Source organism: Nannospalax galili, unplaced genomic scaffold, assembly GCF_000622305.1.
Source record: "Nannospalax galili isolate Female #2095 unplaced genomic scaffold, S.galili_v1.0 scaffold842, whole genome shotgun sequence".
NCBI classification, from domain to species: domain Eukaryota; kingdom Metazoa; phylum Chordata; class Mammalia; order Rodentia; family Spalacidae; genus Nannospalax; species Nannospalax galili.
In genome coordinates this window covers 1,651,597-1,676,444 of record NW_008349291.1, presented here as the reverse complement: position 1 = coordinate 1,676,444, position 24,848 = coordinate 1,651,597, and the positions used below count along the sequence as shown (strand labels likewise).

The window sequence follows — 24,848 nt, the reverse complement described above, 5'->3', positions numbered from 1 at the left end:
GAGTCTTCCTCCTACTCACCCTCACAGGGAGACAAGAAAACAGGGAGTTGAACATCAGCAGGGGCTGTGGGAAGCTGCCTATCAGAGACAGGACACCCCAGGCTCATCCAGGGTCATTCAGGCTTGATGTCCCAACAGAAACAACTGCATTTAAGAAACTGAGGGTAGTCTCGAGTTGCCCCCAGTCCTCCCCCTTGGCACCGCTGACATCTGTGCCAGATCTCGGCCTCACCTGGGGCTGTTCTGGGAAATGTAGATTGAATAACACCCCTGGCCTCAACAATTATCCAAAGTATGGTTTTGAATCTTGATTACTGAACTTTTTTTTCATTAATTTTTTTATTTTATGGAGTTTTTGCCTACATGTATGTAAGGACCCCCAGGTCATGCAATGCCAGCGAGGTCACAAAATGGCATTGGATTCCCTGGAGCTAGGGTTAAAGACAGTTGTTAGCTGCCATGTGGGTGCTGGGAATTGAACCCTGACCTTCTGCAAGAGCAGCCAGTGCTCTTAACCACTAAGCCATCTCTCCAGTGCAGATCACTGAGCTTTCTGATCACCTACTCACTGGGGTCTAACTCGCCTCACCCTATATTCCCACCCCATTTCGTACACGTAAGTCTCCTAAGACACACAGACTGCCACATGGTAAAACGTACCTTCCATTCCCACAAAGCCTAAACTGCTGCTTGACTTACTGCCTTGGTAATAATTGAAAGTCTTAGTTTCTTAAAAGGTTTAAATACACAAGCTGTCTTTGTTCCATTTCCCCACACACGGGAAAAAAAATAAAACCTACGACTCAGCTACATTGGAGATTTTATTACTTTTGTTTTGTCTTGACAGACTCTCATGTAGCCCAGGATGCCCTCAAACACTACATACCTGAGGATGACCTGCACTGAACTCTTGATCCTCCCACCTGCACCCAAGTGCTAAAATTATAGGTTTGCACCACCACACCCAACACTTTATTATTATAATCAAAGACAGAGTCTGACAGTCTGAGATTAAAATTACCACAGGGAAGGTCCAATGATCGCAAGCAATTCTGGTCCTGCCAGGTTTTCATTTCGTTCTATCCTGAGCAATTGAAGGATAACAAGACAGGCAGAGTCCACATCAGGTCTCCACAGACTCCCAGCACCTCAGCCAGTGTTTGGAACACAGAGGTCCTCGGTAAACACTTGCAAGCAAGAGGCACACAGTTGCCCTTCACTGAGTCAGCCAAGTGCTTACTGACCACATCCCACGAGGTAGCTATCCTGTGCACTTTACAATCAAAACCCAAGGCTCAGAGAGGAGCAGGAAGTGTCTAAGACCCCACAAAGAACCATGACTCAACCATACCTGTCAGATAACCCACTCTTAACAGTCCACCAACCAGTCCACCACCACAGACACTGCACTCTCTCTACATTGCCCACAACCAGAGGGGCTGATTCCTCCATCAGCAAGTCCCCTTTGCAATTCCCAAAGGTGGCACCTGATGGCCCAGCTCCCCAGCTGCCAACAGGGCACCCTGTACCAGCCAGTCCCTGAGTCAGGTGTCCACTTGTGATCCAATCCACTGTGGCCAGCAAACAGTAAGAGCCTGGGTCAGCACTTCCATCTAGAGGATAATGAGTGCATAGCATCCTTGGTCTGGCGTTTATATGTGGGCAACACTGCCACCAGAGGATGAGGAGGATACAGCAGCCAGCATCCTTGATAATGAGATTTAAACAGTGCTGCCTAGAAGACAAAGAGAGAATGGTAGCCAGCATCCTGTCTTGAGTTCAGGCAGGGACAACACTGCCCCAAGAGGATGATGAGGAAACAGCAGCCAGCATCCTTGGTCTCGATATTCAAACGGTGCCAGCACTGCCCCTAGACGATGATATGGGCATGGCAGTCAGTTCCAGGTTTTGAGACTCAGAGTATTCATTCTTCCCCTAAAGGCTGATAAAGGCTTAGCCGGCAGTGGCTCTGGTGATGCATCTTCACCAGAGGTTATCTGGGGAGAGACTGTCCCCTCCCAGGGGACCCACAGGACATATCCAAGCCCACCAAGTGGGCACTTTCAGCCCACAGCCTCCGGGCCACCTCCTCATCTTCAGCTTCAGGGGCTGGCGTCTTTTCTCTGAGACCATCGAAGTACTTTCCAGAAACTCCCTCCAGCTCCTCCGCCACTGCCAGGTATGTGCTGGGCTGGGCCGCCAGCTGTGGGCTCTTGAACAGCAACCAGAAGAAGGGCCCTGTGGGCAGGCACAGAACACTCAGTCCATCCACACTTTCAGGGCACAAACACCATGCTCTACTTGAACCTATAGCCAAGGATGATCTTAAACCTCTGATCCTCCTGTCTTCACTTCCCCAGTGCTGGGATTGCAGGCAGATCCCAACACGCTCAATTTCATTGCAGGCAGATCCCAACACATTCAATTTCATTGCAGGCAGATCCCATCACGCTCGATTTTATGTGATGCTGCTGATCAAACCCAGGACTTCCTGTCTGCTAGTGAAGCACTCTACCCACTGAGCTACATCCCAGCCCTCAATTTTTACTTGTTGAATGCATCAGGTGGTAATCTCATCTTAAAATTCTCTGTGCACACCCATTAAATGTTTCTCTGAGGCTATAACTACTAGTTACAAGGCTCTATTGATTCAGCTACATTCTTTGCCAGCCATTATGCAAGTCCTTCTATGGGAGAACTCACCTAGTCCCAGAGACTCCCAGACACTATGATCCTTGCTATGTAGAAAAGAAAACTGAGACCCAAAGTGGGGAAGGGATAGCAAAGACGGTGAGGCACGCCTGTGATCCCAGCACTCAGGAAACAGAGGCAGGGGGATCAAGGCCAATCTGGCCACATAGTGAGACACTGTCACAAAACGGGGAGGGGCATTATCCTGTGCACAGTCTTACTCCAAGAGTCAGCTCAAGGCTTCCCCTCCACATCAGGACTTTTACTGGTCAATGGGGCTCTGGTTTATTTCCCATTGATCTAAGGCCAGATTCACAAGGAACAGAGACTCGTCTTCTGTCCCATGAAGACATGGGAGGGAGCAGAAAAAAGGAAAGCCAGCAGCCAGGCCTGGTGGCGCACACCTAATCCCAGGGCTCAGGATGTGGAAGTGGGAGAATCAGAGGTTCAAGGCCGGCCTCAGCTACATAGTGAGTCCAAGTCTAGCCTGGGCTACATGAGACCATGCTGAAAAACAAAATGGAAGAAGGAAAGGGGGGAAAGAGGGAGGGAGGGAAGAAAGGAGGGGCAAGAAGGAAGGAGGGAGGGAGGGAGGGAGAGAAGGTAAAAAAAAATGTTAAGCCAGAGAGTCTCCAATGCAGGGTCCTGGGACCCTGGCTGACAGGGCACAGGTAGAAGGCTCTGTGAAGGGCTGCCAGACTGGGAGGGGACTCACCAAGGGTGGCACTGGAGAAGGTAGAGTTGTGCATGTGGGTGTGTCTGCCCAGCTCTGTCCTGGCCACACCAGGGTGCACTGCATTGACAGTCACACCCGTACCTAGGGAAAATAAACAGACTGGTGAGAGCCAGGAAGATAGCGCAGTTGTTAAAGAGCTTGCTATGCAAGCCTGAGTTCAATCCTTAGAACGCACATTATACAAAAAGCTGTGCATGGTGGTATACACTTATAATCCCTAGGGAGTGCTGGGGAGGCAGAGATCCCTGGGGCCCACTGGCCAGCTAGCAGAGATAGATCCCTGGGGCCCACTGGCTAACTAGCCTAGCCAATAGGTGAGTTCCAGGCCAGTGAGAAACCCCATCTTAAGTAAAAAACAGGGTGGATGGCAACTGAGGAGTGACAGTCGATGCCCAAGATTGCTTGCTGATCTTCACACACATATATGCATACACACACACAAACACATGCATGCACACACACATACACGCACATGCAAACACATGAAAACACACATGCATGCACACACATGCATGCATACACACATGCATATGCACACACACGCATGCATACACACAGACATACACACACACGCACACATACACAGACTGGTGAACAGATACCTGGTTGGCCCCTTACCTGAAGGGCCAGCATCCCACTATACTCCAAGTCTTCCCCAACCTGTACTGTTTCCTACACTGAAACCCACACCATCCCTGTTATTTTGAAACCTCAGGGTCTATGTCTTTCTCTTCTAAAGCAGCTCTATCACATGGCTGCCCTGGAGACCTGACAGACCACATTACTGGACTCAACCACACCCACCAGAGTCTGAAGCAGGGGACCAGTGGGGGGGTGGTCCCCAGATGTTGTATTTGTGACCATCTCCTAGGGAGGCAGGCATTCCTGGCCATGGACCACTTTTGAGAAGTAAAGGGCTAAGGGAGGCTTCCTCAGCCCTGGCACTGTGGATATATTATATTGGACAGGATTGGGGGGGAGGAATTCAGTATATTGCAGGATGCTGAGCAGTACCCCAAAATTCAACACACTAGATCCCAGGAGCAACTTCTCCCCAACCCAGTTGTAATAGTCATGTCTGCAAACACTGATACACGTCCCCTGGAGACCAAAACCACTCCAAGTTGAAAACCACTGGCTCAGAGCACCAGAGACTGAGAAGCCTGTCCAAGACAAAGACTGTCTGATAAAGGCAAGGTGACTAAGACTAAAGGGCAATCATGAGAACAATGATTGATTAGTGATGTCTGTCTCCAGCACCAGAAGGGGACATGGTGGTACAGGTACCATTTGGATGACACTGTCTGGAACTATGGACTTTCATCATCAGCTCAGGATCATGGCAGAGCTATACAGAGAGGAAGGCAGAAGGAAACCATCTGCATACCTTGTAGCCTGCGGCTCAGCTCCTTGGTAAAGAGGACCACAGCCAGCTTGCTCTGACAGTAGGCTGCTTTCGTGTCAAACGTCTTCTTCTGCCAGTTCAAGTCATCAAAGTCTATGTGCCCAGCAATGTGGGCCAGGGACGATAGGTTGATGATGCGTGAAGGGGCTGAGGCCTTTAGCTTGTCCAACAGCAAATTCGTCAACAGAAAGTGACCTGGATGAAAAAGAACAAAAAAGAACTTTTTTTTTTTTTTCTGTCTTTATGAGACAGGGTCTCTCTATAGCTCCAGCTGTCCTGGAACTCACTATGTAGACCAGGCTGGCCTCAAACTCACAGAGATCTGCCTGCCTCTGCCTCTGCCTCCCAAGTGCTGGGACTAAAGGAGTGTGGCACCACACCCGGCAAAAAAGAACTTTTTATTAAACATTATTTTTATTCAAGAGCTAGAGAAATGGCTCAGCAGTTTAGAGCACTGACTGCTCTTGCAGAGGACCTGGGTTTGGTTTCTAGCACCCACATGGTGGCCAACAACCCTCCGTAACTCCAGTTCCAGGGGCTCAGACGTCCTCTCTGGCCTCCAAACAAGCTCTCAAAGGTTAGCCCCACCAAGCCCAGCTCATTCTTTTCTTCCCGTGGTGAGATTAGCAGCAGCCAGTTCACAGCTTTCCTGTATTTTCCCCCTTTTCCACTGTCAGGGATGAAGACTTGGGGAGCACTACAAAAGGTAAACAGCAAAACAATAAATAAAAGAAAACTTAAAAATAAACCAAATCATCCAGTCAGTAAATGGGCTCATAATCTGAACAGACTTTCCAACTGAAGAAATACAAATGGCCAAGAAAGGGGCTGGAGAGATGACTCAGCAGTTAAGAGCACTGGCTGTTCCTGCAGAAAACCCGGGATTCGAATCCCAGCACCCACATGGTGGTTAACAACTGTCTGTGACTCCAGTTCTAGGGGATCTGATGCTCTCTTCTGTCCTCCTCGGGCACTGCATGACATGGGTGCACTTACACACATGCAGGCATAACACTCACACACATAAAATAGAAACAAACCAAAAAAAAAAAAAATTTAACAAATGGCCAAGAAATACTTGAAAAGGTTCAGCATCTTTTGTCATCAGCGAAATGCAAAGTAAAACTGTTTTGAGCCTCCATCTCACCCCAGTCAGACTAGCCATCACCATGACAACAAATGCTGGTGGGGACGTGTGCAAAGAGGAACCTCATTCACTGCTGGTGGGATGTAAACTGGCACGGCCGCTATAGAAATCAGTGTACAGCCCAGCTGTACCACTCCTGCGCATGTACCTGAGGGACCATAGAGACACCTTACTGCTGCGTATTCACAGTGGTCAAAAATTGGAACCCTAGATGTCCACTAATGAACGGATAAAGAAAATCTGTCTTAAAAAACCAAACCAAAAAGAAAGCCTGGGCATAGCGGCACCAGCCTGTAACCCCATCACTTGGGAGAAGACAGGAGGATCAGATGTTCAGTCATCCTTAGCAACACACGGAGTTCAAAGCTGACATGAGACCCTGTATCACAAAAATAAGGAAAAATGACAGCAGGGGCCAGTAAGAAAGCTCAGCAAATAAAAGCACCTGCCCCTGAGCGTGATGACCTGGGTTTGACTCCCAGGACCCACATGGTGGAAGGAGAGAATGGACTCCCACAAGTTGTCCTCTGACCTCTGCACTCATGCTATGACACATGGGTGTGTGCACACGCATACACACACAGGTGTGTGCACGCAAAGCAAATAAATATAATTTTAAAAGAAAGTATAGGAGGGAGGCAAAGAGGGAGAGAAGAAGAGAGAAAGGAAAAGAAAACGTGATGCACTTATGCAAAGCCACTATACGTACTCCTCAAGGAAAGGAAAATGCATAGAACTGGGTGATATTTTAAGTGAGATGAGCCAGACTCATGAAGACCAATGCCTTATGCTTTCTTTTATATGTGGAACCTAGATTTAAAATTGTGGTGTGAGCTAAGAGATGGCTCAGCACTTAACACTGGCTGCTCTTGCAGAAGACCTGGGTTCAAGCCGGGCGTGGTGTTGCACGCCTTTAACCCCAGCAGTGGGGAGGCAGAGGCAGGCGGATCTCTGAGTTCAAGGCCAGTCTGGTCTACATAGTAAGCTCCAGGACAGCTGGGGCTACAGGGAGAGCCTGTCTCAAAAAGACAAAATAAAAAGAAGACCTGGGTTCAGTTCCCAGCACCCATGTGGCAGCTGACAACTGTTCATAACTCCAGTTCCAGGAGATCTGATGCTTTCTTCTGGCCTCTGTGAGCATTACATGCATGGGTGCACTTACACACATGCAGGCAAAGCACACATACACATAAAATAAAAATAAAGACAAAAGAAGAAAGGGAGGAAGGGAGGGACAGGAAGGGAGGGAGAAGGCACTTAAAAATAGGAGAAAAAAATGACAACTTTGCAATGAGCCATGTAAGTCCATGGAACAGAGACATACATGAATAAAATAAATAAATAATGACCCCCCCAGAGTGCATGACACCCCATGGAGAACACACTCTCCTGCCAGATAAAACCACCCACAGCACAGCCATCGGCCCAGACCTCACCTAGGTGGTTGACACCAAACTGCATCTCGAAACCATCCTCAGTAGTCCAGTGTGGGCACCGCATCACAGCCGCATTGTTGACCAGAATGTCCACTCGCTCCTCCTCTGGAAGACAGACACATCAGGGCTGAAGATGTACTCTACCCCTGCCTGAGGGTGGGACACTGTCCCACACACATGCCTGTTCACCTGGAGCCTATTAAGGTGGACACTTGGGGAAACAGGATCTATGTAGTGATAATCCAGTCAAGATCACAGTATGTGGGGCTGGAGAGTTGGCTCTAGAGTTGGCTCGGCAGTTAAGAGCACTGGCTGCTCTCATAGAAGACCCAGGTCAGTTCCCAGAGCCCACACGGTAGCTAACAACCACCCCTAACTCCAGTTCCAGGGGGCCCAATGCCCCATCTGGCTTCTTTGGCCATTGTATAACACAGGTACACTTACATTCATGCAGGCAAAAACACTCATACATTTAGAATAAAAATAATTTTTTAAAATCATAGGATGGGTCTTAATGCAACAAGACTAGCATTCTCCTCCAAGGGAGAAGAGCCAGGCGAAGCACACAGGGAGAAGGGCTGTTGGCAAGAGGAGGCCTCTAGCATGAAGGATGCTGGCTAGGAAGTCGCCAGGAGAGCCTTTGGAGGTTATAGAAGCATCTTGCATTCTAGTTCCACTCCCTCTGCTTACTGGTCGACCATGATGTGAGCAGTCTCCACTCACACTCCCACAACCACGAACTGAGCCTGGCCCCTGATGGGAGGTAGACCTATACAGAGGTCATCAAGTCAAAGTGAGGTCACTGGGGCTGGAGATGTAACTTAGTTGGTAGAGTACTTACTTAGTATGCACCACACTCTGGGGTTCATCCCCAGCACCACATAAACTGGGTGTAGATGCAGTGCCTAAAATCCAAGCGTTCAGGAGGTAGAGGTAAGAGGATCAGAAGTTTCAGGTCAGCCAGGTGTGGCAGAGCACTCAAGAGGCAGAGACAGATGACTCTCTGTGAATTTGAGGCCAGCCTGGTCTACATAGCAAGTTCCAGGCCAGCCACAATTACACAGTAAGGTTCTATCTCAAAAAAAAAAAAGAAAAAAAGAAAGAAAGAAAGAAAAGAAAAGAGCCAGGCATGGTGGTGCACATCTTTAATCCCAGCACTCAGGAGGCAGAGACAGGTGGATCTCTGAGATTGAGGCCAGCCTGGTCTACATAGTGAATTCCAGGCCAGCTGGGGCTACACAGACTCCCTGTCTCAAAACAAAAACAAAAACAAGTTGTGTAAGTCATCCTCGGGCTACATAGGGAGTTTGAGGCCAACCTGGGCTAGAGAATCTTGTCTCAAAAAAAATTTTTAAATAGATGCTGGCAAGATGGCTCAGGGGTTAAGACTGCCATACTTCTCTTGCAGAAGACCAAAGGTGGGTTCCCAGCATCCATGCTGGGTGGCTCACAACTGCCTGTAACTTCAGCTCCAGAGGATCCAACACCTCCAGCCTCCCCAGCACCTGGACTCACGTTCATATATACACACAATGACACATATAGTTTTAAAAATAAATCTTAAAAAATAAAAATTAATGGGGGGCTGGAGAGATGGTGCAGCAGTTAAGAACACTGGTTGTTCTTGCAGAAGACCTGGGTTCGAATCCCAGCACCCACATGGCAGCTAACAACTCTCCATAACTCCAGTCCCAGGGGATCTGATAGCCTCTTATGACAGCCTCTTCTGACTTCCGTGGGCATTGCACAACATGGGTGTACTTACCTACATGCAGGCAATACACGCATATACATAAAAAATAAATAAAATTTTTAAAAATTAAAAAAAATAAACTACACAATTCCCAAATTATTTTAAAAAATAAAATAAATAAAAATTAATGATAATATTTGGGGCTAGAGAGATGGCTCGGCAGTTGAGAATGCTCACTGCTCTTCCAAAAGACCCCAGTGTGTTCCCAACACCCATGCTGGGCAGCTCACAACTACCAACTCTAGCTCCAGGGATGCAACACCTTCTTCTGGCCTCTACAGGAACATACACACATGACATACACTCTCAGAGACACACACAGACACATAGTTAAAAGTAAATTTTTGAAAATAATAAATAGGCACTTGAAACCATGCCTGATGACCTGCATTCAATCCCACTTGGTAGAAAGAGAAAACCAGTTCCAGAAAGTTGTCCTCTTGACCACACACACACACACACACACACACAAATAAATAAATAGCCTTCATGGTAGTGTGTTCCCTTGGTCCCAGCACTCAGGAAGCAGAGGCAGGCAGATCTCTATGAAATTGAGGCCAGCCTGGTGTACATAGTTTTAAGCCAGCTGTGGCTACAGGTCTCCCCTGTCTATAAATTAATTAATTAATTAATTAATTTAATTAAGAAAATAAAGTAAGGTCACTAGGGTGGGTCCCAACTCAGCATCTCTGGTGTCCTAATAGAAAAGGAATTGGGGGCCAGGCATGGTGATGCACACCTTTAATCCCAGCACACAGAAGGCAGAGGCAGGTGAATCTCTCTGAAATCCAGGCCACCCTGATCCACATAGCAAGTTAAAGGCCAGCTGGGGCTACTAGGGAGACCCTGTCTCAAAAAAAGGTGGGGGAGTGGGGCATTCGGACACAGAAACACCTGCAACCTGCATGGGTGGCAGTAGAGGAGAAAGGGTTCAGTCCAGTCTCAGAGAGTGCAGTCCTTGACTTCAGCCTCCAGAGCTGTGAGATCCATTTCTGGTGAGGAAACTTTGTTATGGCGGCCCCACGACACACCTGGCCACAGGCATGCGCCTGTGGAGAGCTGCCTTCAGGAACCTGCCACTCAGGTGAGGCTGACTGTGGAGCAGCTATATGTGCAGTGCCCAAAGCGAAGACTATCATGTCACCTGTACAATGACAAGACACTGGCAGACCTGAGCCTCAGGTTCGTCTATAAGGAGAGGAAGGAGAGGACTGTGCTCTTCGCCCCATCGACAGAGAGGACGAAGACCATACTCAGTAATCAGACTGTCGACATTCCAGAAAATGTCAACATCACCCTGAAGGGATGCACAGTTATTGAGAAGGGCCCGAGGGGAACCCTCCGGAGGAACTTCAAGCACATCAACGTAGAACTCGGTCTCCTGGGAAAGAAGAGGCTGTGAGTTGACAAATGGGGGAACAGAAAGGAACTGGGCACTGTACAAACTCTCTGTAGCCGCATGATCAAGAACACAATCAAGTGTGTTACACTGGGCTTCCGTTACAAGATGAGGTCTGTGCATGCTCACTTCCCCACCAACGGTGTCATTCAGGAAAACGGGTCTCTCCCTGAAATCCGAAATTTCTTGGGTGAAAAATACATCCGCAGGGTTTCAGATGAGGACAGGTGTTGCTTGTCCTGTTTCCCCAGCCCAGAAGGATGCATTAATCCTTGGAGGGAATGATATTGAACTTGTTTCAAACTCAGCAGCTTTGATTCAGCAAGCCACAACAGTTTAAAACAAGGATATAGGAAATTTTGGGGTGGTATCTACATTTCTAAAAAAGGAACAGTGCAGCAGGCTGATGAGTAAGAGCTCAGTCATCGAGCTCCAGAAACAAGACCCTGGATTCGAGGAACTCTTTTGGCACAATAAAAGACTTCTATTGATTTGGGGGGGGGGTGTCCTGCAGGCTGGGGCTGTAGCTGAGTTGGTAGTGTGCTTGCCTGGCACAAAGCTCCAGGTTTGATCCCCAGCTCCGCATAAAGTGGGTGTAGAGAGCACATACCTCGAACACCATCAGGAGATGAAGGCAGAAGCTTCAGAAGCTCAACATCAGCCAGGTGTGGCAATGCACGACTTTAATCCTAGCACTTGGAAGGCAGAGGCAGGTGGATCCCCGTGTGTTCAAGCCAGCCCTGGCCACGTAGCATGTTCCAGGCTAGCCAGGGCTACATAGTAAGACCATGTCTCAATAGTAGTAGTAGTAGTAGTAGTAGTAGTAGTAGTAGTAGTAGTAGTAATAACAACAACAAAAGTTCAAAGTTATACTCAGCTACATAGTGAATTCAAGGCCAGCCTGGGCTAAATGAGATCCGTCCTTTGGAAAAAAAAAAAAAAAGGAAAGGGGGATTCACACTCCCTTCAGCAGCACATATCCTAAATTGGGATGATACAGAGGTTAGCATGGCCCCTGTGCAAGGATGATATGCAAATTCATGGAGCAGTCCATGTTTTTAAAAAATAAATTATTAGCCGGGCATGGTGGCAAATGCCTTTAATCCCAGCACTTGGGAGGCAGAGGCAGGCGGATGTCTGTAAGTTCAAGGCCAGCCTGGTCTACACAGTGAGTTCCAGGACAGCTGGGGACACAGGGAGACCCTGTCTCAAAAAGACCAAAAAAAAAAAAAATTATTTTATGTGCATAAAATTCCATGTATGTAAGTGCACCAAATGTGTGCCATGCCTGCAGAGGTCAGAAGACGGCACTGGAGTCTCTGAAACTGGCATTAAGGATGGTTGTTAGCCACTATGTGGGTGCTGGGAACCAAAGAGCAGCCAGTGCCATCTCTCCAGCGCCAAAATTTGAAAAAAAAAAATTGGAAAGAGGGAGCATGAACAACAGCACGGCCTCCTGCACATCTGCTCTAGCTGCTGTCACAAAGTGCCACAAACCAAGCAGCTTAGACAGAAAGCAACAGCCTCAGTCGCTAGAAACCCAGCATCAAGGACCCAAGAGCTGGGTCCTGCTGGGGCTGGGGGATGGGTCCAGGCCTTGGCTGGGAGATGTCCACCTCCTGTCTGTGTTTCTTCACATCATCTTCCCTTTGTCCACAGGTCTCTGTGCCCCAGTTTCCATTTTATGAGGACACCAGAGATCTAGAGGTGGGACCCACCCTGATGACCTCACTTCAACTTGTCTCTACAAAGATCCTGTCTCCAAACAAGTCCCACGCTGAGGTGCTGGTGGTCAGGGCCTCCTGCACAGGGACACCATTGAGCCCATAATGCTTCTACAATAGTCTTCAGTTAGATAAGGAATTAGGCGTCTGGCACTTAAGGGACAGGAACCAGAATCCTCTTCTTCACTTAAGAGGAGGCGGGGTATGGGACATTAGCCAAGAACACAAGCTACTAACCAAGCCTGGCAGCACAGGCCGAAAATACTGGGTACTGGGGAGGCTGAGGCAGGGGGATTACAAGTTCAAGGCCAGTCAGGGTAAAATAGAGAGACCTTGTATCAAATGAAACTAATAAAACAGAGCTAGAGCTCTGTAGTAAAGCACTTGCCTAACATGTATTAGTGACTTTTCTTGCTGTGACAAAATACTTCAAAACTTAAGGAAGGGAGGATTTGTTTTGGCTCGAGTTTCCAGGGTGCAGTGCATCACAGCAGGAAAGGCCTGGGGACAGGAGGTGAGGCAGCTGGTCACGTTGCAGTCACACTCAGGAAGCAGAGAGAGATGAATGCTGGTGCAGAGATCACTTCTCCTTTTTCTCCAGTCCAGAACCCAGCCTAGCGCTGCCACATGTAGGGTGAGTCTTCCTACTCAGTTAACTCCGTCTAGAAACTCTCACAGTTGTGCCCAGGTTTGTCTAGATTCTAGAGCCTGTCAAGTGACAATCAACTATCACACATATACAAAACCCCAGGTTTAGAATCCAATAGCAAAAATATTTTAATTAAAAAAAAAAAAAACTAAAACACCAGACATGGTGGCGCACGCCTTTAATCCCAGCACTTGGGAGGCAGAGGCGGTCAGATCTCTGAGAGTTCGAGGCCAACCTGGTCTACATAGTGAGTTCCAGGACAGCTGAGGCTACAGGGAGGCCCTGTCTCAAAAAGACCAAAAAAAGTTGTGTTTTTGTTTTTACGGTTGAAACGCTGGCTCCATGGTTAAGAGCACTGGTTGCTTTTGCAGAAGACACAGGTTTGAATCCCAGCACCCACATAGTGGCTAACAACTGTCCATAACTCCAGTTCCATGGGATCGATGCCCTCTTCTGGCCTCCTTGGGCATTGCATGACACAGGTGCACTTGCATACATGCAGGCAATACACTCATATACATAAAACAAATTTTTTTTTAAATCTTTGCTCTATCATGACTGGCTGTCTGACTCTGGTCAGGTCACATACCTTTGCTGTGACTCAGTTTCTCCTTTTGTTAAAATAATAATAGCAAGTGCCTGATAGAAATATATAATTACTATTCAATCAAGTATTTTCTAAGCTGCTGTTATTGGGCTCTGGAAATACAGGGTGGACAGGTGAGTTGAGGTCCCTGCCTTCCTGAAACAGACACTTCCTCAAGGCTGAAAACCAAATACACTAAAAGAGAACTCTTTCACCTTTCATTGGTAAGTTCTAAGCATAGGAGGGGTTTTTCAGGTTAGCAAATGGTTTTTACAAGAAAAAAAAAGAACTCTACAAGTGGTAGCTGTGCAGGAAACAAATGGAGCTGGAGAGACGGCTCAGCAGGTAAAGATGATTGCTGCCGAAGTTGAGTTTGATCCCCAGAACTCACTTGGTAGAAAGAGAGAGCCAACTCCTGAAAGCTGTCCTCTGACCTCCACAGTGTGCCATGGTACACTGACATACATGTGTACACACACACACACACACACACACACGCACACACACAGAATAAATATAAAATGTAACAAACAAGCTAGCACACTGAACACATTTTGAACTTGCTGGTATTTGTTCCACAGTGGTTCCACCTACTAGGCTCCTATTCAAAACACTGGCATGTAAATCGTTTGGACACCTGGTGGGAAAGCACAGTGGTGAGTCATCCCCTCAGTGTGACCGAACTTGCCAACCTAGTCATGGGTCTGTCAAAGGGCACTCAGTAAAGGAAGAGAAGCTCCAGGCACTGTCCTCTGCCTGTGCACTCTCCATCCACACATCTATCATCCATGACCTGACAATTGGGGCTGTCCTGACTCATCTGAGTCCCCAGCACCACCCAGACATCAGGGCTAGAAAGCCTGAGAGCTATGAGTCAGCATCCCTGCCCATCTCCATTCCCTGCACCTCCAACTTCAGCTGAGATTCTGACGTATGCTACCATCTCGCTCAGCCCTGTTACCTGCTGTTACCACAGCACTGTGACCTGCCCCGCGGACCTCACTCCAGATCCTCCATTTGATCCCTGTCTTCCAACCACTCCATGGATGCTGTTTTTCTTACTCTGCTCATTATTCTGCAGTCAGAATCTGCTGCTAATTGTGCTCCTAAAAAGATGTGGAAGTTGCTGATGGAGCTGAGCAGTAGAGCCCCTGCCTAGAATTCCCCAGTGAGGGGCTCGGGGTGTGGCTCAGTGGTAGAGCACCTGCCTAGGATCCCCCAGTGAGGGGCTGGGGTGTGCCTTAGAGGTAAAGCACTAGCCTAGAATCCATCAATGAGGTGCTGGGGGTGTAGTTCAGAGGTAGAGCACTTAACTAGCATTGAAAAGTAATAAAAGGTCATGTTGGGCTGGGCACAGTAGTGCACATTTGTAATCCCAGCTCTTTGGGAGACTGTGGCAGGATTTTGAGTTTGAGACCAGGCTAGATGTTATAGTAAGACCCTGTCTCAAAAAGAAAGGGAGGGAGGGAGAAAGGGGGGGGGCAAGTTTAAATCCTGACCCCAGGGATTTATGTGTATGACATAATGACATAACAAGTTAAGCTGTGCTAAGGTTGGGGGCCGGTGAGATGGCTCCGTGAGTAAAGGTGCCTACTGCCAAGCCTGGCAACCCAAGTTCAATCCCTGGGATCCATGTAAAGATGGCAGAAAAGATTTAATTCCTGCAAGCTGTCCTCTGACCTCCACATACACACTGGCACACACAGAGACATGTGCATATACACAGATAAACAGAATAAGCAGATGTGGTCAGACTGGACAGGAATGCACTCTTGGCATTCACATGGCAAGGCCACAGGGTGCCCAGATATTTGGTCAAACATTATTCTATGTGGTTCTGGGAGGATGTTTTAAATGAGATTAATATTCACATTGACAAATTGAGGAGACTGGAGAGATGGCTCAGCGGTTAAGAGCACTAGCTGCTCTCGCAGAGGACCTGGGTTTGGTTCCCAGCACCCACAGAGTGGCTAACAACCATCTGTAACTCCAATTTCAGGAGAGCCAATGCCCCATTCTGACCTCTGAGGGCTCCTGCATGCACGCAAGGCACATGCCTACACTCAGGCACACATAGGAGATGGGCCTCTGGGCATGCCTGTGGGGATTATCTTTGCTAGATCCACTGAGGCAGTAAGACCTGTCCACCTTGGAGGCACCATTCCCTGGTTGGGATCCCAGGCTGCACGAAAAAAAGAGGAAGCCAGCTGAGTCCAGCCATTCATCACTCTGGTCCCTGAGTGACTTCCTGCCATGAGAGACTGGAAGGTGAGCCAAGATGGGCTCTTTTCTTTTAGATTTGTTTTTATGGGGGCTGGAGAGATGGCTCAGCGGTTAAGAGCGCTGACTGCTCTTGCAGAGGACCCAAGTTTGATTCCCAGCACCAACATGGCAGCTCACAACCGTCTGTAACTCCAGTTCCAAGGGATCCAACACCCTCTTCTTCTGACCTCCGCGGTACTGCACAACATGGGTGCACCTACCTACACGCAGGCAATACACTCATACACATAAAATAAAAATAAATGAAATATTTTTTTAAAGATTTATTTTTATTTTATGTGTACCTGCATGTATGTAGTGCACCTTGTTCATGAAGTGCCCACAGAGGCCAGAAGAAGGCATGTACTCCTCTGGAACTGCAGTTACAGGGAGTTGTGAGCTGTCACCCAGGTACTGGGAACAAACCCAGGTTCCCAGCAAGAGCAGCCAGTGCTCTAAACACTGAACCAACTCTCCAGTCCACCAGTTGTTTTTGTCACAGTGTTTTACCATGCAGTAGGAAAAGTACCCAAGACACCACCCAATGAAGACACCCAATGAAAATCAGTACACCAAGGTCACTGGTGGTGGATGGTTGGGTTGCTGGTGATGGGACAGTGTGCCTTGGCTGGAGACATTCCATGTACTATCACAGATTATTCCTGAGAGACGAATCTGACCACACAACTCCACCAGGAAGGGACAACTGGGAGCTCACAGCTGGCTCTCCTGGCTCTATGCACCCCTCTGATGTTAACCAGTGTCCTTTTCCTGAAACAAACAACTGAAATCTAAGTTTCCTATTCCGATTCACTTCTGGCCAATCATCACACTGGAGAGAGGGACCCCCACACCACTTCTCAAAATCCAGACTCCCAAACTCCAGCCAAGAGCCAACTCCAAAAGACAGCAGCCTCCAGCCTGCATGCCAATCCTTTCTTTTTTCTTTTTCTTTACGTAGGTCTCTGTGTACACACACACCTATGTGCACACAGGCAGGAACCAGAAGAGGGAGTTAGGTACCCCTGTCTATCTGTCACTCTCCACCTACCCCTTTGAGGCAGGGTCTCTCTGTGAACCTGGGGCTCAAATTTCCTCAGCTAGGCTGGAAGCCAGCAAGCCTCAGATAACCTCCAGCCGCCACCCCTCCACCCCTATCTCAATCCCAGGCACGGGCTTGTTATGTGGGTGCTAGGAACTGAACTCTGGTCCTCATGATTGCACAACAAGCACTCTGAACCACTGAGCCATTTCTACAGCCCCTATAAACCTTTTTTATACACCCAGGAACATCTGATCCCTGCCTGACTTCCACTTGTAGTGTGATCCAAACTAAGAGGGAAAGAGTCAGTTTCCCCATAGAGCTGGAGGCAGTAAATTGTTGGGGACCCCTGCTGTGTAAAGTAGTAGTTTCTCCATGTCCGGATAGCCCACGGGCTCGGTTCAAAATGCAGAGACTCCTTTTAACAGCAGTGTGTCTTTCCTAGCATTTTCCTGACTCACCTTTTGAAGTGACCGCCACAAATGCCCTACCATAAACATGGCCTCTGGCTCTGGAAATGCCATGCTTTCCTGTGTGATTTTTCTGGCGGTCTGGCAACCTGGCAGGAGTTCACTTCCATATGTAAATAGGGTGTCTCACAAAGTGCCTATCAGCTAAAGCTTTTACCACTACCCCCACGGTATAAAATATCCTAGTCTTCCCTCAATAATAGAGAGCTGGATCACTAGGAGCTAGGAGCTGAAACACTGAGACTGAGACCTGAAGCCAAGCAGAATCATTTAATAAAGGGCTGTAACACGGACTAAGCTGAGTCCTGTGTCTTACTGCCGGCGATCCAGGCTCTCCGGGGGGCGCTATCCTTCCGTCATCGACTCACGGACACCCAGCTTCGGCCGCCTCGCACTTTCCCGCGTGATCCAGCGGCCGGTGGATCTCGCATCTTGAGGAAAGTGCACAGGTGAAATTAGGGCGGGACCCAGCCGGGCAACGCCCCGGCAGCCGCAGACTTTCAGCACTAAAGTGGCAGACAGCGACATGGTGCGCGGCGCGACGGAGAAGCCCGCGGGACCCGCGCCACGACTTTCCACGTGTGCGCGGGGGCCCCGAGATACCCGCGCACCCCACACCTGGCACCCAGTGCGCCCCACAGTAAATGTTTGCTGAAAAGGTTGGCTAGTAAAAATTTGTGAGTTCAAAAGGCCATACGGCCCACTTCTATGAAATTGTGGGGCAGGAGCAACCACAAGCTCACAGGCAATGCCTTAAAGAGCAGCCAAGAGCAGCCAATACTGGGTTCCAATAAAACTTTATTGACAGACCCTGAAATTAGAAAATCAGAATTTCAAAGAATGTTCATGTGTCATGAAACATTATTACACTTTATTTTTGTTTGGTTGGTTTTGGTTTTTGAGACGAGATGACCTTGAAATCACTATGTAGCCCAAGATGGCCTCAAATTCAAATCAGATCCTCCTGCCTCAGTTTCCCAAGTGCTGAGAAGTACGAGCATACATCACCACACCTGGCTACTTTTCATTCATGTTTCTGACTCTTTAAAATGTAAAATATAAAAAAAACTAAAAGATATATGAAGAAAAATGTAAAATACGTAAATATTAATGTCTAAAACCAAACTCTAAAATATCACTTGCAGGTTACTTAAAAAAGGCAGAGTGGGGCTGGAGAGATGGCTGAGTGGTTAAGAACAGTAGTTGTTCTTGCAGAGGATCCGAGTCCAAATCCCAGCATCTACATGGCGACTATGAACTGTCCTTAACTCCAGTTCCAGGGGAATCCAAAGCCCTCTTCTGACTTCCGTGGTATTGCATGACATGGGTGCACTCACATACGTACAGGCAAGACACTCATACACATAAAATAAAAATACTAAATAAAATTTTTTTTTTGGTCTTTTTGAGACAGGGTCCCTCTGTAGCCCCAGCTGTCCTGGAACTCACTGTGTAGACCAGGCTGGCCTTGAACTCACAGAGATCCGCCTGCCTCTGCCTCCCGAGTGCTGGGATTAAAGGTGTGCGCCATCATGCCCGGCTATATTTTTTTTTTTAAATGTCAAAATCAGACATGGTGGTGCACACCTGGAATCCCAGCACTGGGGGGGTGGATATGGGGCTGATCAGGAATGTAACCATGAATTTCAAACCACCTTGAGCTACAAAGCAAGGTCCTATCTCAATAAACAAAAAAAAAAATGGAAACAGGTGACAACTGCATTTAGCCAGATCATGTTGGCCAACATCTGCTTTAGAAAAGGCTAGGTTTGGGCTCCTCAGAGGCTGGCCAGCAGTCCAAAACCTTGACCCACAGGGCCAGCTTTCTCCACCTACCTTCAATGATCTTCCTCGCAAACTTGCGGATGGACTTGAGGGAAGCCAAGTCCAGGTGCCGAGCACGGACACGATGATTCAGGGTCTCACCACGTATGTTCTTTGCAGCCTCCTCACACTTCTCCATGTCACGACAAGCCAGAATGATGTTCCCCCCTGGAAGCCCAGGAGAGGAAAACATGGAGAGAAAAAAATCCACCCCAACATAACTACCCAACAGAAACAAAAACATACACCAACCAGAAACAGTGTACCAGCATGCAGTCACACATTCATAAGAGTCAAAAGGAACCCAAATATCACCAGGCCTGGTGGTGCAGACCTGCAATGCCAGAGACTCTGGAGGTCAAAAAAGAAGACTGGAAGCTCAAGACCTAAGTCAGGCATGGTGGTGCATGCCTTTAGTCCCAGCACTCGGGAGGCAGAGGCAGGCGGGTCTCTGTGAGTTCAAGGCCAGCCTTGAAAGATTTATCGTCCTCTTTTTTTTTTTTTTTTTTTTTTTTCTAAAAAAAAAAAAAAAAAAAAAAAAAAAAAAAAAAAGGTTCAAGATCTGACTCCACAGTGGGGTCAAGACCTGCCTGGGCAACTAAGTAAGAACTAAAAAGCCAAAGAAGGGGCTGGAGATGTGGTTCCATGGACACACTGTTTGCCTAGCATGCATGAGGCTCTTGGTTTGATCCTCAGTGAAGCTTGGTGGCTCACACCTGCAATTGCAATCCCATCACTCCTGAGGTAGATGCAAGAGGATTAGGAGTTTAAGGTCATTCTCAGCTACATAGGGAGTTTGAGGCCGGCCTGGGCTACCCTGTCTTAAAAAATAATAATAATAATAAAAGACTAAAGAAGGCTGATGATGTAGCTCAGTGGTAGAGCACTTTCCTAGACTCCACCAATAATGGGCTGGGGGTGGGGCTCAGTGCAGAGGGCTTGCCTAGAATTCACCAGTGAGGGGCTGGGGGCATAGTTCAGCAGTGGAATGCTTGCCTAAAATCTACCAGTGAGGAGCTGGCGGTGTGACTCAGAGGTAGAGCCTTACCTGGTGTCCTAGTTTGCTTCTCCTATACTGTGATAAAACACTGACCGAAGGAACTTGGGGGAGGACAGGGTTTATTTCAGCTTACAGTGTAATTTTTCATGGAGGGAAGCCAGGACAGGAGCTCAAGGAGTGTGCTGGATAGCTTTAGTGTCAACTTGACACACCTGGGTTGTGGGAGCCTCAATTGGGGAATTTCCTTCATTAGACTGGTCTGTGGCCATGTCCATGGGGCACCTTCTTGATTGCTGTATGATATGGGAGGGCCCAGCCCACTGTGGGTGGTGCCACCCCTGGGAAGGTGGGCCTGTGTTGCATAAGAAAGCAGGCTGAGCAGGGGCCAGGGAAGCAAGCCAGTAAGCAGCATTCCTCCATGGAATGTGTTCCAGCTCCTGCCTCCAGGTTCCTGCCCTGAGTTCCTACCTTGGGCTCCCTGATGAACTGTGACCTGGGAGATGTAAGATAAATAAACCCTTTCCTCCCCAAGTTGGTAGTGGTCAGAATGTTTTGTCACAGCAATGGAGACACAAACTAGGACAAGCAGCAACCCAGGAGCAGGAAGCAAAGCAGGGACCATGGAGGACTGCTGCTCACTGGCTTGCTCCCCCTGGCTTGGTCAGCCACCGTCCCTCCCCAGGGATGGCACCACCCACAGTGGGCTGGACCAGCCTATATTAATTAACAAGAAAATGCCTCTCAGACTTGGTCACAGGCCAGCAGAATGGAAGCAATTCCTCAACTGAGGTTCTTGACTCTAATTTGTCTCAAGTTGACAAAAACTAACTAGTAAACAAAAGGCCCTGGGTTCAACCCCCAGCACACACAAAAAATGACAAATGTCCATCCACCAATCAATGGATAAACCAACTGCAGTCTATCCATGCAATAGAGTATTATTCAGCCATAAAAAGGAAAGACGCACTGACACATGACACAGGGTGAATGGACCTAGAAACCATTATGCTTGGTGGGCCACAAAGTCATACATTTCCACTTATATGAACCATCCAGAACACATAAATCCATAGAGATGGAAGCAGGTCAGCAGTTTCTAGGGACGGAAGAGGGAGAACTAAGGTGCAATGGATAAAGAATATGAACATGCCTACTGTTAGGGTGATGAAAATGTTCTAAAGATGTTTGGGAAGATGGCACCTACCATCAACCTTCTATCTCTACTATTATGACTACTCTAGAACCTGCGAGTTGGCTCAATGGTTAAAGGAGCTTACTACCAAGACTGAGGACTTGAGTTCAATCCCTGGAACTCACATGCTGGAAGGAGAAAACCAACTCCCAAAAGTTGTCCTCTAACCTCCACACACCATGGCTAGCTTGAGCCCATGTGCGCGTGCACGCACACACACACACACACACACACACACACACACACACACACGCACACACACACACACAGTACATAGTTAAAAAAAAGAAAGAACATCATTACTCTAGCAAGCAGAACTTTTGTTTGTACTGTTGTTTTAAGGTTTTGGTTTTGGGGTTTTTTTTTTTTTTTGGTCTTTTTGAGACAGGGTCTCCCTGTAGCCCCTGCTGTCCTAGAACTCACTATGTAGACCAGGCTGGCCTTGAACTCAGAGATCTGCCTGCCTCTGCCTCCCGAGTGCTGGGATTAAAGGCATGCGTCACCACACCTGGCTAGGGGTTTGTTTTTTTTTTAAGACAGGGTCTCCCAATAGTCCCAGTTGGCCCGAAACTCACTATGGAGACCAGGCTGGCCTCAAACTCATAGAGATCCACCTGCCTCTGTCTCTTGAGTGCATGGCTTTTTTTTCCTTCATTTAGTGCAATGTTCTCTAGGCTCATCCATGTTAGAATAACATGTTCTAATATGGTAGAATCCCCTTCCTTTTGAAAGCTTGGTAAAACTCCACTATACATATGGACCACATTTTGTTTATTCATCTGTGGATAAATACCCACGATACTTCCACCTTTAAGGTATTGTGAACAAGGCTGCTCTGAACACAGGTGTCTGAGTACCTCTTTGAAATCCAAAAGCAGGTGACATGTTTACCTCTTTTAGCCAGTTCCAATGCAGTTTGTTTCCCAATGCCAGTGTTGGCTCCTGTCACAATGACAGTCTTCCCGGGTATGGTGGCCTTGCTGGGACAAGCCCCACCAGCAACATAGTCCCTGAAGGTGAAAAACAGCACGGTTAGCTCAGACTGCCTCATCCCAGACTGTGTGATCTGGGACAAAGAACCCTTCTGTGCTCATGTCCTCCACGAAGGGACCAACACACGACACCATGGGATCCTTGTCACCAGCTCTGCAAAGGGCTCTACTTAGAGTCTGGTGTGTGGAAAGGTGACAATCATTCTTTAAGATTTTTGTGGGGAGAGGGGGTGTCAAGGTGCTTATGTGGAGGTCAGAGAACAGTTCTCCTTCTCCACCATCTGGGTCCCAGGGATCAAACTCAGGTTGTCAGGATTGCAAACAATACCTTTACCTGCTTAGTCATCACACCGGTCCTCTGTCATTCATTTTTAAAAATTCACTGTAGCTGGGCATGGTGGCACACACCTGCAAGCCCAGTACTCAGGAGATCGAGGCAAGAGGGCCAGAAGGTCATGGTCATCCTCAGCTACCTGGCCCAGTTCAAGGCTAGCCTGGGACAAAATGATACCTTGTCTCAAAAGAAAAAAGCAACCTAATTGGGGCTGGACAGGTGCTTAGTGCTTAAGAGCACTGCCTGCTCTTGCAGAAGACCTGGGTTCGATTTCCCAGCACCCACGCAGCACTTAACAACCAACCATCTGTAACCCCATTTCCAGGGGATCTGATACCCTCTTCTGACCTCCATGGGTACACAGGTACACTTACATACATTCTGGCAATACACTCATACATATAAAAATAATACATTTTTTTTAAAATCACACAAACTGTACTGACAAGAAGTCTACAATAAGCACCACTGAGATAAGCCTAGGTATCAGCACACTGCATTCCTTCCAGAACCCCAGGAGAGACTCTCACCATCTCCCACAATCCTCCACTCCCGGCCCATTCCTCCAGCATTTTGTTTCATTTTATTTTTACTTTTGTTTTAATTACATTTAAGGCAAAGACCTTTACCTGTAGATCCAGTTCTCTGAGACCAATGATTTTGTTTTAAGGCAGGATCTCACCTAGCCCAGAATTGACTGGAACTCAAAATGTAGCCAAGGATGGCCTGGAAGCAGAATTATAGACATATACCACCTTAGTCTATGCCAAGGTTAATTTTTTGTGTAATTGAACAACAGTAGTTTATGTTCAGTAACCACATCTGGTCAGTAGTTATCACCATGAACAATGTAAACATAGGATATATTTTACCCATTGACCATCACAGAAAATTCTACTAAATGCACTTGGGAGGCTGGGACAAGGGAATTGCTGCCAGTCTGGGGCCAGACCAAGCTACCCACAGTGAGTTTGAGGTCAGCTGAACTATAGGAGAAAATGACTTTAAAAAGTAAGGAAGCAGGCCTGGCGGCACCTTCTTTTGATCTCAGCACCTGGAAGGCAGAAGCAAGCAGGTCTCTGTGAGTTCAAGGCCAGCCTGGTCCACGTAGTGAGTTCCAGGCCAGCTGGGGCTACAGAGAGACCCTGTCTCCAAAAGGAAAAAAAATAGTGTTTTTGGAGGGAAACCCTTACCTAACCTGGTGTAGGTAACTTAGGGGGCCCCAGAGGTGGGTGAGAAGCTTCACTATAGATTATCCACATACTATGGTTTTCTCCATCTCTTTCCTAGAGACCTCAAAGGCAAATTTCTCCAAAGTTCTGCTGACTTGGTGTCAGCTAGCAGCAAGAACATTTCCTTTGACAGAGGCATGGCCTGAAATAGCACCGCTTACTCGGAGTAAATCTTTTGCTAGAGGAGGAGGAGGAGGAGGAGGAGGAGGAGGGGAGAGTCCAGTTTAAATAAGAAGTTCCCAAGGTCGGGGCCCCACCCCTCCACCCCCGGTGACCTTGGGGGGGGTGACCTGCCCTCCCCCAGCCCCGGCTGGCCGCTCTGGTTAGGGAAGCGCAATGGTGGGTGAGCGGGGAGGAGCGAGGCAGGGCAGGTGACCCTCCCAGGGCCTTGCTCGGTGCTCCCCGGCGGCAAGTCTGCCACCGGCGCGCACTGGACGCGCAAACTCACTTGAGCAACACGGTGCCACCGACCACGGTGCCCACCACGGACACTGGAAGCAGGAAGCGGTTCATGCCAGGCTGGGGACCAGCGTGCCTGCAGATCTGCCTGCCGGGAGGGTCCCAGGCCCAGCGCGCAGCCCAGGGATCCACGTGCACCAGCTCAGCGTGGAAGGTAACGATCCGCTGAACACAGTGAACCGGGCCCGGGGCGGGGCCAATCGCGGGGGCGGGCCCTCTGTGGAAGGCGGGGCCATGAGGGCGCGGCCTATGGGGAGCGCCTAGAGCGCAATGAATGCTGGGAATGGTAGTCTCAGCCGAGGGGGCGGGGCCAGGTTGAGGGGCATGCCCAGCAAGCTGATCAAATGACGTCACACTTCACCTGACGTTCTGCCGGAAATACTGGGTTTAGTTCCCTCCTTTCCCCTTTCCAGACTACAAACCCCGGTGGAATGACCACTGTTTCCTCCTCTGAATATGCATTTACCAGTATATTTTCTTTATAGTCTTTATGGTGGGATGAGGGGGCTGGGTCC

General features: G+C 48.3%; 1 protein-coding gene and 2 pseudogenes across 5 annotated transcripts; 2 read left to right on the top strand and 1 right to left on the bottom strand.

Annotated features, from left to right (window-relative positions):
* Positions 1–902: 902 nt before the first annotated feature.
* Rdh13 (retinol dehydrogenase 13) lies at positions 903–24,511 on the bottom strand. Of its 5 annotated transcripts, none has more exons than XM_017801560.2 (9): positions 24,323–24,511; positions 23,272–23,368; positions 22,643–22,802; positions 22,208–22,326; positions 19,137–19,292; positions 7,416–7,520; positions 4,815–5,027; positions 3,407–3,508; positions 903–2,238 (listed from the first exon to the last, which is right to left on the bottom strand). In XM_017801560.2, exons 5-9 carry the CDS (start codon positions 19,261–19,263, stop codon positions 1,994–1,996), a joined length of 792 nt encoding a protein of 263 aa, XP_017657049.1. In that variant the 5' UTR covers positions 19,264–19,292; positions 22,208–22,326; positions 22,643–22,802; positions 23,272–23,368; positions 24,323–24,511; the 3' UTR covers positions 903–1,993. The 5 variants fall into 5 exon arrangements, with proteins under 5 accessions (XP_017657049.1, XP_029426050.1, XP_008844905.1 ...); XM_029570190.1 differs by having other exon boundaries at positions 22,643–22,797; XM_008846683.3 differs by lacking the exon at positions 22,643–22,802.
* LOC103744829 lies at positions 8,115–10,981 on the top strand (annotated as a pseudogene).
* LOC115072620 lies at positions 11,527–11,627 on the top strand (annotated as a pseudogene).
* Positions 24,512–24,848: the final 337 nt, after the last annotated feature.